The 14,923-nt window shown below is 36.1% G+C and overlaps 1 protein-coding gene across 1 annotated transcript; it reads left to right on the top strand.

Moving 5' to 3' along the window:
- Positions 1-1,741: 1,741 nt before the first annotated feature.
- On the top strand, positions 1,742-2,695 carry LOC149089800 (uncharacterized). The gene is made up of 2 exons (XM_089234752.1): positions 1,742-2,155; positions 2,318-2,695. Exons 1-2 carry the CDS (start codon positions 1,742-1,744, stop codon positions 2,693-2,695), a joined length of 792 nt encoding a protein of 263 aa, XP_089090878.1.
- Positions 2,696-14,923: the final 12,228 nt, after the last annotated feature.

Here is a 14,923-nt window from a genome sequence, read left to right as displayed (position 1 = left end):
TACAAATCTTCACAAGGAAACTTTTTGGTAGCATATATTGTAAAAATATTTTCGAAACTGGTCATGATTCCATACAACACAAAAAATTAAGAATTTTTCTGTAGACTTTTATAGAAAAACGAATAACGGGGACTCCTTCCACACCAAGTAGTCAAGCTTTGACCACGAGCTTCCCAGAGGAAAATTGGGAAAAACTCTAAATGCTCTTTTATTTACAGTTTTTTTACAATTTCAATGAGGGCATAACATTTAAATCGGGTGCAACGTAAATAAATAAATCAATCAATGGGATAAAGTGGTTCCTATCTTGGAAATGACGCAATTTTAACGATCAGTTCGATTAGCACTTTTGCTACCCTCGACAAAACCTTTAAAACGATACCATAAAATCGCAAATCTGCGAGTAACATCCCGTTCACTTCCTAAGAAAATGCCTTGCACCCGAAATGACCGAAATGACCCAAAATTAGGCTAGAAGATATTTGATGGCAAATCCAGGAACTTAGCATACGCTCTATAAACCAATCATCCAATCCCTACCAATTCATCAGCCATCTGATCTTGTTCTCACGTGTAGAATTATATAAAAATCGTCAACTCCATCGGCAGTGATTGCGTGACAGTTGTTAATGTCTCGAAGTAAGTTCCGTAGAGATTCCGCCCCTGACCCAATATTCGTTCAAAAAGATTGTTCAAACTCCTTCAACAGCATTAGCAACATCCGATTCTTGGATTTAAGAAATAGGCATGTCATACGGAGAACAATAAAAAAAATCCTGTTATTATGCTGGATAGAGGACTTAATCAGGAAAAAAATACTGGGGGGAAATCTCCGGGTATTGCTGCAAGATTTTCCGAGTGCCGCATGTATGTTTATTGGAATTTAGGGTAGTCATGCCAAGAGGTCGTTAACTTTAATGGACATTTTTAATGGCACCCTGCGTCGCAATGTCGCATGGGCTTATCGTTAGTTGGAATAGACGTTGACTTCCATTTTTAATGTCTTTTGAACGTGATTCGAGAATCGTCCGTCCTCCGAATCGAACGTGTATAATTAGTATTTCACGAGAAAATAGTATATATAGAACTACCAAAAATGTTTGAATGTCTTCCCCTTTCTTTTTTCCTTCTATTATAGACACTCGAAGCTATATGAGTTCCTAATCAACCTGAAAAACCCTAATTTTCTAAACTTGAGTTTCCCTTTAAGAAATGGATAACATCATGCACGAAATATTCGAGAAGTACAGGGCGGACGAGAAGTCCTGAACACGTTTTCGAAATTAATAACAAAACAACCAATTGACATAAAAAGGTGCTGTTAGCACTAAAATACTTGTAAGATATACAGGAAACTTTCCTTCGCTTTCCTTATCGATTCTAATTGAACGACAGAAGATTAGTTTCTGTTGAAGTTTTATGTTCTGCTGGTTAACAGAATGGCAACGTCTCTGTATTGTTTATCTTGTGCAATTTACTTTTCATATGAGTGGCAACACTCAGTCTTGTTTACGTGGCCATGCTGCACGGTTGTATCTGTCTATCTCTCTATGCAATTAAACTTATATTACGGGATTCCCTGCGCCCGGTCAATGTGTTTGACTATGAATTGGTATAATAATTGCCACAGGTTATGTCCCCAGCTACTGTTGACAAGTTAATTGTAAGTTGTGAGAGATTTATGTTCTTTGTGAACAAGTTATAGTTTCCGAATCCGTTAGTTTACGTTTCCGCTACCACGATGGCTGCAGTTGAGATTTCGTCAGTCAACAAATTCGACGGCTCGAATTATTCCCAATGGAAGTTCTTGGTGAACTGTGCTTTGAAAGCTAAAGGAGTCTACGACGTGGTTGTAGGCGAGAATACTAAACCGAGTGTAGGTCCTGGCCTCGCACGATGGGAGAAAGCTGACGCAACAGCGATGTTTGTTATCACCTCGGCGATGGAGATGACCCAAATATCCCTGGTGCAGAACTGTCGTTCATCAAAAGAAATGATTGACAAACTAGACTCGATTTATCAGAAAAAGTCCACCTTCAACAAAATGTTATTGCTGGACAGATTTCGTCAGTTGAGAATGGAAAGCAACGAGTCAGCTGTGGAGTATATAGCGAAAGAAAACCTCTTTCGTCAAATCAAAGACGCCGGTGAAGAGGTGAGTGATGTTACGATCACAACGAAAATTCCAAGTACTTTGCCGACAAAATACAGGAATTTTCGTCAAGCCTGGTTGTCTATGGATTCAAGTAAATAAACGGTCGCCAATCTAACGGCACGTCTCATCGATGATTATGCCTCCGAATGTAAACAACGAAAGCCCGACTTCAATCGTCGTTCATCCGAAAATTATGTCGCGTCCAATTTTATCGACGTGAATCATGATTTGCTTAGTGCTGAAAGTGTCTCCAGTGCTCTTCAATCAGGTGAAAATGAGTGGATTCTTGATAGTGGCGCATCTGCTCACATGGCGTGTATTAAAAGGTGTCTTAGTGATTATCAAGAGGCAGATGGTCAAATTAAGCTCGGCAACAACACCGAATTACCCGTTCTTGGTAAAGGTAAGGTTTTCATTAAGAAATTCGTGAATGGTATATGGACTAATGGGGAGATCCCTGAAGTATTATATGTCCCTGGTCTGAAAAGAAATTTACTGTCGGAAGGTGTACTGGCTTCTAGCAACATGAAGATAATTTAAAAAAATCACTATGTGAAAATTTATAATGGTAATAGATTAGTTGCCGAAGGTATTCGTACTCCAAATAATTTGTACAAAATGCTCTTCAAAATCATATTTAGTGATGAGGTAAATATTACATTTAACAACGACTTACAATTATGGCATGAAAGAACTGGTCACTTAAATATGAAGGCTCTTAAAGAGCTATGTGAACGAAATATTTTGAAAGAGAATATTAATTTTTCTGATGCCGATAAATTCTTTTGTGAGGCTTGTCAGTATGGAAAACAACATAAGTTATCTTTCACAAGAAGGGAACATAAATCGACTATCCCAGGTGAACTAATTCATTGTGATATCTGTGGACCGATGTCTGTTCAATCGGTGGGAGGATCAAATTATTTCATTCTTTTTAAGGATGATTTCACAGGCTATCGTTCAGTTGCTTTCATAAAACACAAAAGTGATGCGTTTGAACAGTTCAGAAAATTTGTTCATCTCTGTGAAAACAAATTTCAACATGTTGTCAAAGCAGTCAGAGCTGACAACGAAACTGAATTTATCAATAACGAGTTCAGCAATTTCTTTGGTCGTAAGGGCATCTTAATGGAAGTAACGGCACCGTACATACCCGAACAAAACGGTCGTGCAGAAAGAGACATGAGAACTATTGTCGAAAGTGCCAGATCAATGCTGTACGCAAAACAGCTACCTAAGTATTTGTGGGCAGAAGCAGTGAATACCGCAGTATATATTCTGAACAGAACGCCAACAACTGAAGCTCTAAATTCTACCCCATATGAACTTTGGACTGGGCAGAAAAATTGCCTGAACCATCTCAAGATTTTTGGAAGCGAAGCGTTCATGCATGTTCCGGACTCTCAAAGAAAAAAACTGGAACCCAAAAGCAAGAAGATGATCTTCGTGGGCTACGATAGAGACTCGAACAACTATCGATTATCCGATCCGAATAGAAGAACTGTGAAAGTGTCGAGAAATGTCAAGTTCAAAGAAGTCCATGATGTGAAGATGCTTTCCTCAACATCCAAGGTACATATCGTTCCGGATGAAAACAATGATATAAGCTCGAACTGTGATGAAGATATGTCTGATTGCGAATCTAAGAACCCTGATCCTGGAAGAAAAACTCAGAGGTACAATCTTCGAGATCGATCTGCAATAAAGTCTCCTTCTTACTTCGTAGCGAATGTGACGGAAATTGAAACACCTGTTTCATATGAAGAGGCGATGTGTTCTCCTCAGTCACAGGAATGGAAGAAAGAGATCGATGCTCTTGAGAAGAATGAAGTTTTTGATTTTGTCAATCTACCAGACGGCAAAAGGACTGTCAGTTCAAAATGGGTATTCAAAATTAAATATTTCCCAGATGGAAAAATTAAGAAGATCAAAGGCTGTGTGCAAAAGGTTTTTCACAGATTGAAGGAATTGATTACTCAGAAACCTATTCACCAACTTAAGATACGACACGATAAGGGTTCTGTTTACTATTGCTCTCCAACGCAATCTCAAGATAATGCAATCTGACGTAAAGACCGCTTTTCTCCATGGTGAAGTAGAGGAAGAAATATATCTTCAGTCCCCTCCGCGATTAACAAGCAATGACAACAAGGTTTGCAAACTGAAGAAATCTTTGTATGGTCTGAATCAAGCCTCAAGATGTCGGAACAAGAAATTCTTAGACATTTTCTACACATTATTTTGGAACATTCAAATTAAAGACTGTTACTAGCCCTCTACGTAGATGACGGTTTACTATTTTGTGAAAATAAAAGATCAGTACCTTACCGTGAAGCAATCGGAACACATTAATGTTTCAAGCTATCACTACTCATCCAGACAGTGTCTCCCTTTAATGTCGTGAGCAGATACCTGAAAGGTACATCATCGTACGGAATCGGGAATACACAACAGAACTGTGATGAATCAACCTTGGTTGGTTATTCCGACGCTGACTTTGCGAATGATGTAGACACTTGAAAATCAATATCAGGTTACGTGTTGAAAATTAGCGATGGAGCTGTGACATGGGCCACCCAAAAACAGTCAGTTGTGTCTACATCAACCACAGAAGCGGCATACATCTCTGCTTCGACAGCCGTGGAAGAAACTTTGTATTTAACTGAACTTCTCATGCATTTTGGTGAAATTATTAGTGCCGTTATATTATTAGTATATATATATTAGTAGTGATATATATATATTAGTACACATATTGACAATCAAAGTGCCACAAAACTCATCAAAAACCCGGTATTCCTTAAGCGAACCAAACACATCGACGTTAGGTATCATTTCATAAGAGAAAAACATGAGGATAAATCCATCTGTGTGAAATATATTAAATCAGTTGGTCAAATAGCCGATATTTTCACCAAAAGCCTTCCAAAAGAAAGGTTTGAAAAATTGCGAAATATGCTCAATGTGAAAATTTCATAATTATATATATTTGACAAAGTTTGTTATATATATAATTTTTTTTTTTTAACCTGTAAACCATCGAGCTTATATTACTGAAGGGAGTATGACGTCAGCGGACCCAGCCTTGGCAGTGCTAAGAACGGTGTCCCCAAACATCTCCATCGGAAGATCAGGTGACTCGGTGAAAACAAGCACGATGCTCCATAGAAATCAATGTTTAAATTGCCTATTTTAGCACAGAAATACGGAAATTTAGTGGAGTTTTCCGCCACATCAATAATTTTAAAAATTGAATTGAGTTTTTGATTTTCGAAATATTGAGTTTGCTAAGAGATCCGAAAAGCCCAGAAAATTAAACATAAAATAACGAGCCAGACCCACTTTTGAGGAGATGGATATCCATGCAATAACATTGTAATTTCAACTTTTTATTTATATTTTCTCAAGCACGAAAATAAGAATTAATGTCTCCGTATTGTTTTATAATATCCAATTGCATCAATCCATGTAGTTTAGGATGTTTTGAAATTAATTATGGCCCATATAAATTACATTGAAGAAATTCCGCAGTTTTAATCAAACATTTTTTTGAAGCAAAAACAGGCAGATTGTTCCTTTCACGAGAGTAATTAAAGATATTTAGAAGACACCAACGAATAAGGCAAATACACAAAAAAAAAAAATAAAAGTCCTAATGCATTTCAACACCAATGGGTGCCGTCTTCAGAGGAAAAAATTTTTTTTTAACCACTAGTTTCGCTGACCGAGTTTCCCATTTGGGTTGAATACCAAATCTTCACGCTCGGTTGCTCAGCGGAAGAAGTACGTCTGTTCACTTCAAACGTCGTGGTCAGAATGAAGCTGTGAGCCTGCGTGAGATACTAATGCAGCGTCCTGATTGGACCTTTGCGGAATAGTGCAATCCGATTGGTCCATTCGAATTTTCTTGTAATTCCCGCTCAAAATGAATTTAAGCCATGGTGTTGCGATCGGGGGTGTAGATTTATTATCGTTCACTAGTATATTTTTGAAGGCCCGAATATATGTGCCTTCGTAGAAATCTAGATCAACTGTGGACTTGACTTTGTGAAAAACTCTTGCTTCTTGAAATTTGAATTTGTGGCCTTCTTGCCAACAGTGAGCGGCGATGGTCGATTTTTCACATTCCTGATTCTTAACACAGCGAGCGTGTTCATTTAATCTTGCTTTTATGGGTCTCCTTGTCTGTCCTATATAACCAAGAGAGCAATCACCACATGGAATGTAATAAATGCCCCATTGTTTATTCTCCGGTATAGCATCCTTAGGGGGCATGAAACCAAAGTTTTTAGTGGGCACATCTATGGTTGTTAGATTAAACTTTTTAAGAATCGGTTTGATCTTCAGTGAGAGCACTGGATCGTAGGGTATGACTACACCTTCTCTGAGTGGTCTCTCTGTAATATTTTCTAGAGTGGTTCCTCGTGCCGGTTTCAAGAATTTTCTACTTAATTCGTCAACGATCTTGGTGTTGAACCCCCTGTCTATCGCAATTGCTCTGATGGTTTCAAGTTCATGGTCTAAAGTGTTCCGATCTGAACAGATGTTAAATGCTCTCTCTACAAAGGTGCGAAAAGACGAAAGTTTCTGTTGCCCTTCTCATTTTATCGAAGATACGTGGACGATACTTTTGTGCTTTGGGACGGCTCTAAAGATGACTTGGAACAATTATTACTCATTATGAATGACATAGACCCTCATGTTCAGTTCACAGCCGAATTCGAAACTAACAATGAACTCTCTTTCTTGGACGTATTAGTAACGAAACGGAAATCACAGTTCCAAACCTCGGTCTATCGTAAGCCTTTCGCAGTCTCATTACCACCTCATTTCAGATCTTGCCATCCTATGCAACAGAAACTTTCGTCTTTTCGCACCTTTGTAGAGAGAGCATTTAACATCTGTTCAGATCGGAACACTTTAGACCATGAACTTGAAACCATCAGAGCAATTGCGATAGACAGGGGGTTCAACACCAAGATCGTTGACGAATTAAGTAGAAAATTCTTGAAACCGGCACGAGGAACCACTCTAGAAAATATTACAGAGAGACCACTCAGAGAAGGTGTAGTCATACCCTACGATCCAGTGCTCTCACTGAAGATCAAACCGATTCTTAAAAAGTTTAATCTAACAACCATAGATGTGCCCACTAAAAACTTTGGTTTCATGCCCCCTAAGGATGCTATACCGGAGAATAAACAATGGGGCATTTATTACATTCCATGTGGTGATTGCTCTCTTGGTTATATAGGACAGACAAGGAGACCCATAAAAGCAAGATTAAATGAACACGCTCGCTGTGTTAAGAATCAGGAATGTGAAAAATCGACCATCGCCGCTCACTGTTGGCAAGAAGGCCACAAATTCAAATTTCAAGAAGCAAGAGTTTTTCACAAAGTCAAGTCCACAGTTGATCTAGATTTCTACGAAGGCACATATATTCGGGCCTTCAAAAATATACTAGTGAACGATAATAAATCTACACCCCCGATCGCAACACCATGGCTTAAATTCATTTTGAGCGGGAATTACAAGAAAATTCGAATGGACCAATCGGATTGCACTATTCCGCAAAGGTCCAATCAGGACGCTGCATTAGTATCTCACGCAGGCTCACAGCTTCATTCTGACCACGACGTTTGAAGTGAACAGACGTACTTCTTCCGCTGAGCAACCGAGCGTGAAGATTTGGTATTCAACCCAAATGGGAAACTCGGTCAGCGAAACTAGTGGTTAAAAAAAAATTTTTTCCTCTGAAGACGGCACCCATTGGTGTTGAAATGCATTAGGACTTTTATTTTTTTTTTTGTGTATTTGCCTTATTCGTTGGTGTCTTCTAAATATTCTTGGGCAAAGTGGATCAACTCTTCTATAATTAAAAATAATTGAAGAATTAATGAAAAATATTTTTTTTCCATAATTAATGAAATATATAATTCCAGGGATTATTCCAGAATTAATGAAGATATAATTTCAACATTAATGAAAGAAAAAATTCAGCATTAATGAAAGAAATAATTCCAGAATTAATGGAGGAAAATCCAGAATTGATGAAAGAAATTTTTCAGCATTAACGAAAGAAATTATTCCAGTGTTTATGAAATAAATAATTTCATCTTTAGATGAGATCCCAATCCTTTTTTTTTGTTCTTTAAAACCCAATATTTAGAGACCGAACTAATTGGACCGATTTCTATGGGCAAACGAACATTGTTTTCACCGAGTCACGTGGTTTCCTTGCATTTGATGTCTAAGCCTTCGCGGCGGCTCCAGTAATATACGCTCGATGCTGTAAACCAGTGATTCCCAACGTGGGCATTAACGCCCACTTGGGGGCGATGGAATGTTCCGGGGGGGGCGGTAGAAGCTACAGGGTATAGCATAGGACCCTATGGGTGAAATTGCGTTGGGAGGAAATGGGAGAAAATAATTTCTGAAGAAGGGGGGAAGATAGGACAAAAAAAAGGTTGGGAAACTATGCTGTAAACCATAGAATTGGTGAAAGTATTGAAGTTTTATATTCTGCTGGTTTACAGAATGGCAACGTCTCTGTATTGTTTATCTTGTGCAATTTACTTTTCATGTGAGTGGCAACGCTCTGTCTTGTTTACGTGGCCATGCTGTACGGTTGTATCTGTCTATCTCTCTATACAATTAAACATATTACGGGATACCCTGCGCCCAGTCAATGCGTTTGACTATGAATTAGTACAGTCGAATTCCGTTATAACAAACTCCAAGAGACCGGAGAAATCACTTCGTTATAAAGGAATTTCAGGTTGTTTGCATTGTTCCTATGTATACTTATTTGGGGGATTAGAAAAGTGTTCGTTAAAACGAGATTTTCGCTATAATGGCATTCGTTACAACGGGATTCGACTGTATAATAATTACCACAGTTCCAATGCATTGAAATACAGGGTGTTTCAAAAAGAATCATTCGATTTTAAAAAATCATAACTATTCAGCTTTTAATCCGTTTCGATCGAATAATATATAGGTAGAAAGAGGAAAATCTCGAGTTTCACGCAGTTGCCGACGGGTAGCGATAACGCTCTTCCTTCACTTCAGTGTTTGTCAAGATGGCGACTTCACAACAGAAATCTTTTTGTGTTCTAAGCTTCGTGAAGTGCGAGTCTGTAACAACTGTCCATCGTGCTTTTCGTCGACAATACCCCAGTGTTGAACTTCCTACCTCTCAGAGCATTAGGCGGTGGTATAAACGATTTCGAGACACGGGTTGTCTGTGTAAAGGGAATTCCCCGCATGTTAGACGAAAATTTATCCACTCGCAGTGGATTCAAACAAACATGCTCGCAAATGTTTGGGACGAATTTGACTATCGTATAGTCATATGCCGTGCATCCCAAGGTAGACATATTGAGCACCTTTAATTTTGCTTGTAAAAAAACTTGATCATCCATGTAATATAAAATTAATCTTAAGTGTCTATGTTCAATATTTTTCGTAATATACGCATTTCGAATCGGGTGATTCTTTTTGAAACAACCTGTATATTATTCTTGATCTTAGTATACAGAAAACTAGATGTTGTATGAAGATGATTTTTTTTTTTTGAAAAGAAACATTCAACTCAACCTCTACCGGGATTCGAACCTAGACCCCCTCGTATGTCTTGTAAATTTAGTGTTTACATCGCTAATATGACAAAACCTGGTCGCGCTCGGTTTGTTCAGTTCATTTCAACCTTCGGATCGATCGTATAATTATAATTCATGAGAAAATAATACGTATGTTACTGCCAAAATCTGAAATCAGCAAGTTAGTGAAGTGGCCGGTCAGTTCACGAACTCGATAATTTCGTTGAATATTGGCCTGGCCAATGTCCGAATTTCGGGCTCTGGCCATGCAGTTCGTGAAGTGGCCGGAGATTCCCAGCCAATGTCCGATAGCAAAAGACATGACTCGGGGTAATCGTCAAGTTTGACCGTCGTGAGATAGGTTAGTTTTACCCTACAGTTGAGTTTGACGAGGTCTTTCTAGGTTGATACAGTGGGGTGAGACTTCAACTCGGTGGTGCCGTTTTTTAGCACCAAGTGGTTTTTTTTTCCAAATTAAATTTATTGTTAGCATATAACAGTACAAAAAAAAGATAAAAATTTACCAGGGAGTCAATCAAAAAAATAACCCATTTTGGTAAATGCTAGTAAAAATTAGTATGGAAAACAGAATAATCAACTAAAACAATCAAAATCATTGAAATTAAAATAAAAGTTCGTGGCAACAGAGAAGTACAAATTAAAAACAGTTCTACATGCTGCATCAAAAAATATAAATTTTTTAGATGCTGGAATAAAAGCAAAAACGACTAGATGCAGCATGTAATTAAATTAAACTGCTACTTTATTTAAGAATTACATGAGCAACAGAAAAACATGAGAACAAATTTTCTATACCATCAAGTGAGAACATGCATTGCTTGACACATTTTTTAAAAGATGATAAATTAGTATTGTGAGTGATTTCTGGCGGTAATGTATTGTAGAATTTTGGGATAAGTAAAATATTTCTTCAACAGTGTTTTATGAGGTAACGGAAGTGAATCCATATTATTTAGTCTATTTGAAGATAGAGATGCATTTAAAGGCAAGGAGAATTGACCTTTGAAAAGGAGGAGAATAGATTTATAAGAATATAATTGACGTAATATAAGTATTCCAAGATGTTGATGAAGTTGTATTGATGGTGTAGTAAAATTATTTGTGATGATTCTAATTATTCTCTTATGGAGGCTGATTATAGGGTAAAGGTAGTCAGAACCCCAGACAGAGTTAGACCATATATCAGGAGTGAGTGAAACGAGGAGTAATAAAGAGTTGGTAAAAACGACTGATTCAAGTAAGGTTTGAGATAATAAAATTTATAAATTGCTATAGCCGTAGTCTCTTTTGCAAGTAATTGTCATGACTCTTCCATTTAAGATTGTGATCAATGTATATGCCAAGATATTTAATTTTAGTTACTTGTTCGAGACATGAACAATTACAATCAGAATTAATAGTACAATTGTGATTATGGAAAATTAAATTAGGGTAAAAGTGAATGTTAGATTGGGAAGAGAAATTTATAAACTTCGTTTTTCATGTATTTAATTGAAGGTCGTTAGCAACAAACCACTTTCGAATTCTAATTAAATCAGTATTGATTAGGTTAGTTAGAGATTGGAAATCGTCAGATGAGTAAAGTAATACAGTGTCATCGAAAGTTATGATATCGCCATTTATGTTTAAGTTGCATAAATCATTTATGAATATTAAAAATAATAATAGTCCCAAGACAGATCCCTGAGGAACGCCTTTCGCTATTTCTAATGGGGTGCTAAGCTTATTGTGAATTTTGACTGATTGTGTTCAATGGGTTAAATAAGAAGCACAATTAGATTGAAAGCGTTATCTCTGATTCCGATGTATAACAGCTTATTTAGTAACATATGTTCTACGGTCGAAGTCTATATCTCTGTAGCTTTAGCAGAAACCACACGACGGACATTAATAGGGTTATCTCCACCCCTCGAACCTGGCTCTCGGCTCGGGATCTATTTTCATTTCGCCCAGTCCGATCTGTACTGAGTAAGATGGCGGAGTCCGGTTAACGATGTTTACCCGAATACCCTTAGGGTGGAACAGGGGTATTTTACCTGCATAATCGCCAAGCTGGCGTATTATTTCGTGACAAATACGTCCTCGTTAGCTATGGCAAACCATCTTACGCATTCACGACGCTGTAATAATTTCTTCTCCTTAAATTTGACAGAAAAGAAACTATATACGTCAAACGGATTTTTTTTTTTTCAATTTTTTTATCTCGTCACATATGGAGCTAATGCAATATAGCTACTGTATGCGTAGCCATATATCACAGGCTGTCGATGGAAAAAATATGCATATTTAGTGCCTACCGGACTGTCTTACATCAGCACATCTAACTTTGACCGGCCACTTTCTTAATTGTCAGGCCCAAGCCCAAATAATTTCTGAAAATCGGCCAAATCTCTCGGCCATTTCGATGACTTAATGTAATGTATAATGGTGTCTCAACGAATGGAAGAATGGACCCTGAGTTATGAAGGGCCCCAAATTATTGGTGATTTTTTTTAATATGAAGATATTTATTCCATCAAATGCTGATTTTTAGTAATTCTGAAACTATTCCTCTCACCAATTCAGATTTTTTTTCCTTCCATAACGTAATTCTAAAATTACTTACACGAATTGTAAAATTGTTTTCACCTTTAATTATAAAAGCATTTCTGAAATTAATTATGAAATTGTTTCTGAAATTACTTCTGAATTCAGTTATGAAATTATTTATTTTAATATTTCTGAAATAATTTATTTTAATATTTCTGAAATAATTTATTTTAATATTTCTGAAATAATTTATTTTAATATTTCTGAAATAATTTATTTTAATATTTCTGAAATAATTTATTTTAATATTTCTGAAATAATTTATTTTAATATTTCTGAAATAATTTATTTTAATATTTCTGAAATAATTTATTTCAGTAATTCCGCAATAGTTTCTTTCAAAAATTATGAAATTACCTACAAAAGTAATTCTGAAATTTTTTTCCTGAAAGTGATTATTATTTCTTTCGATGATTCTGAAATAACTTTCTTCAGACATTATACCAGAAATACTTTATTTAGAGTATACATGGGAGTGTTCTGTTAATGGACCGACAAACTCAGTGGGTTGTTAGTAGGCATCAAGAGGAACAAAAATTGCAATGGAACATGGTGTCGCAAACCACGTTGAGAGGGTGAAAATCGCGAAAAACGCATGCAGGCTATGATTCGCGATTTTCACCCTCTCAACGTAACGTCAGTTGATCACTGAATGCGTTCGTGGGTTCGCTCACCATATCTGACGTAATGTACACCATATCAGGAGGCCTGTGGACACACCGAAGTATCTCAGCGCCAATTGTCGAACGCTTCAGGGAATCGTTTTTACGTCGTTGTAGACTGTGCAATGACGTCAGCGGCAGCCACTTCCACCAACTATTGTAATAATTAATCATATGAATATTTTTGTACTTATTATTGTGTACTTTTTGTCGTTCCAGCGTGACGTCAAAACCTGCATGCGTTTTTCACGATTTTCACCCTTTCAACATGGTTTGCGACGCCATATTCCATTGCAATTTTTGCTGCTCTTGATGTCTACTAATAACCCTCTGTAAATATTTTAAATATAGCCGTTTTGAGCTTCCTCAAATTACTTCCATCCTTTTTGTTTTTCAAATTACTGTCTGTGTAACCGCATTCATCGAAAATCAATAAGAAATTCTTAATTAATTATTTCCATCAAATGCTCCAATTTAGCTATCTTTGATTTCTCATTCATTATAATCATATTTGAAAACATAAAAAAAAATTACTTAATCATCAATATTTACTTTCATTAATCTAATTGGTCTTTTGATAGTTGATTTTACTTTATACGTAATCATAAAAAAATATCATCATGTCTATTTTATTAATATGTTTCTTATTCATTAAGATTTATCTTCCAGTAATTTTTTTTCTTTCATTTTTAAAATGAAAAAGTTAATTAGTTTTTTTTATATACTATTGACCAATTTCACCTTTAATGAAAATTCACCATTAAAAAAATCGATTTATTATGAACAAGAAAATGGAAACTTTCCAGCCCTAAAATATGGGAGTTGATGTAATTTCTCGTTATGAAAACGGGGGAAAAAAATTGTGGCTTTTTCCTTTAATGGAACAAAGCATAATTAAAAATTCCTTTCGGCCGTAATTACCGACTTTTGCTAGATGTAGACAAAAATACGCGATATTATGAATTCTCGACTGCGCGTCTTGAAATTTAATTAATGATAAAAAAAAAAAAATATTAAGACGTTTATGTATTTATTTTTCGCTTCATGATACAAAAATACTCCTTTTCTTTTGCGTGGAATTAAATTCTCACTAAAACTTGAAATGAATTAGATTAAATATTAATACCTTAACCATACCGAGAAAAAAAAAACCAAGAAATAGTTTCTTTTCAAGATTTCATGGTAGAGCAGACATAATGGAAAATAATATCACTATAATTATAGTTAATGCTTTTGTGTTCCGTGTTGTGTTTGGCTAAGTATGGTTTCCTTTCTTTCGTGAATTATTTATAAGAATCTCTGACGGTAATTTTTCTTGGTTTCCAGACACGGATTAATCCTTCAGACCTATTGATAAAAGATGTAAATACCCATAAATAATTCGGAATTATTATATTATTGCATTTAATATAAGGAATGTACAAAAATAATAATAATATAAATAAGAAGTAATATAATACACAAAAGAAAAGTTTTAGAATTCGGGTGCATGTTGTGAGATCGAAATAACTGCTATGAAAACCTGCTATGGAAGTTGTTTGTTGAAAAAGCATTACAAGTTTCTGAATTTTTTCATGGCCGTATACGGAAAGAGATACTGAGTAAGACGAGTTTCACAATCATATTTCACGCTGTCGATCGCCATTGTGCCAAATCATGATGAAATGGTTGATTTTTTGGTGTTATGTAATTGAATTAATAAAAGATAGGAAGCACCAAAACTCAAATGACCATTGTCTAATAGATCTAATCGAAATATTGATGCATGTGGTGTGGTGACCATACGTACGGTTTTTAATAAGTAAACTCTCTCCTGTTTCTTGTTCCTTATTTTTCTTCACGTATTTTTAGTTGGACTGTGGTAATTGCTGATAATAATCTAATTGGTCGGT

This window comes from Pholcus phalangioides, unplaced genomic scaffold, assembly GCF_987345545.1.
Source record: "Pholcus phalangioides strain wild (caught in Gottingen) unplaced genomic scaffold, Ppha-v1.0 ptg000001l_1, whole genome shotgun sequence".
Lineage (NCBI taxonomy): Eukaryota > Metazoa > Arthropoda > Arachnida > Araneae > Pholcidae > Pholcus > Pholcus phalangioides.
The sequence above is the reverse complement of the archived record's forward strand: the minus strand, read 5'-3'. Positions and strand labels throughout refer to the sequence as shown.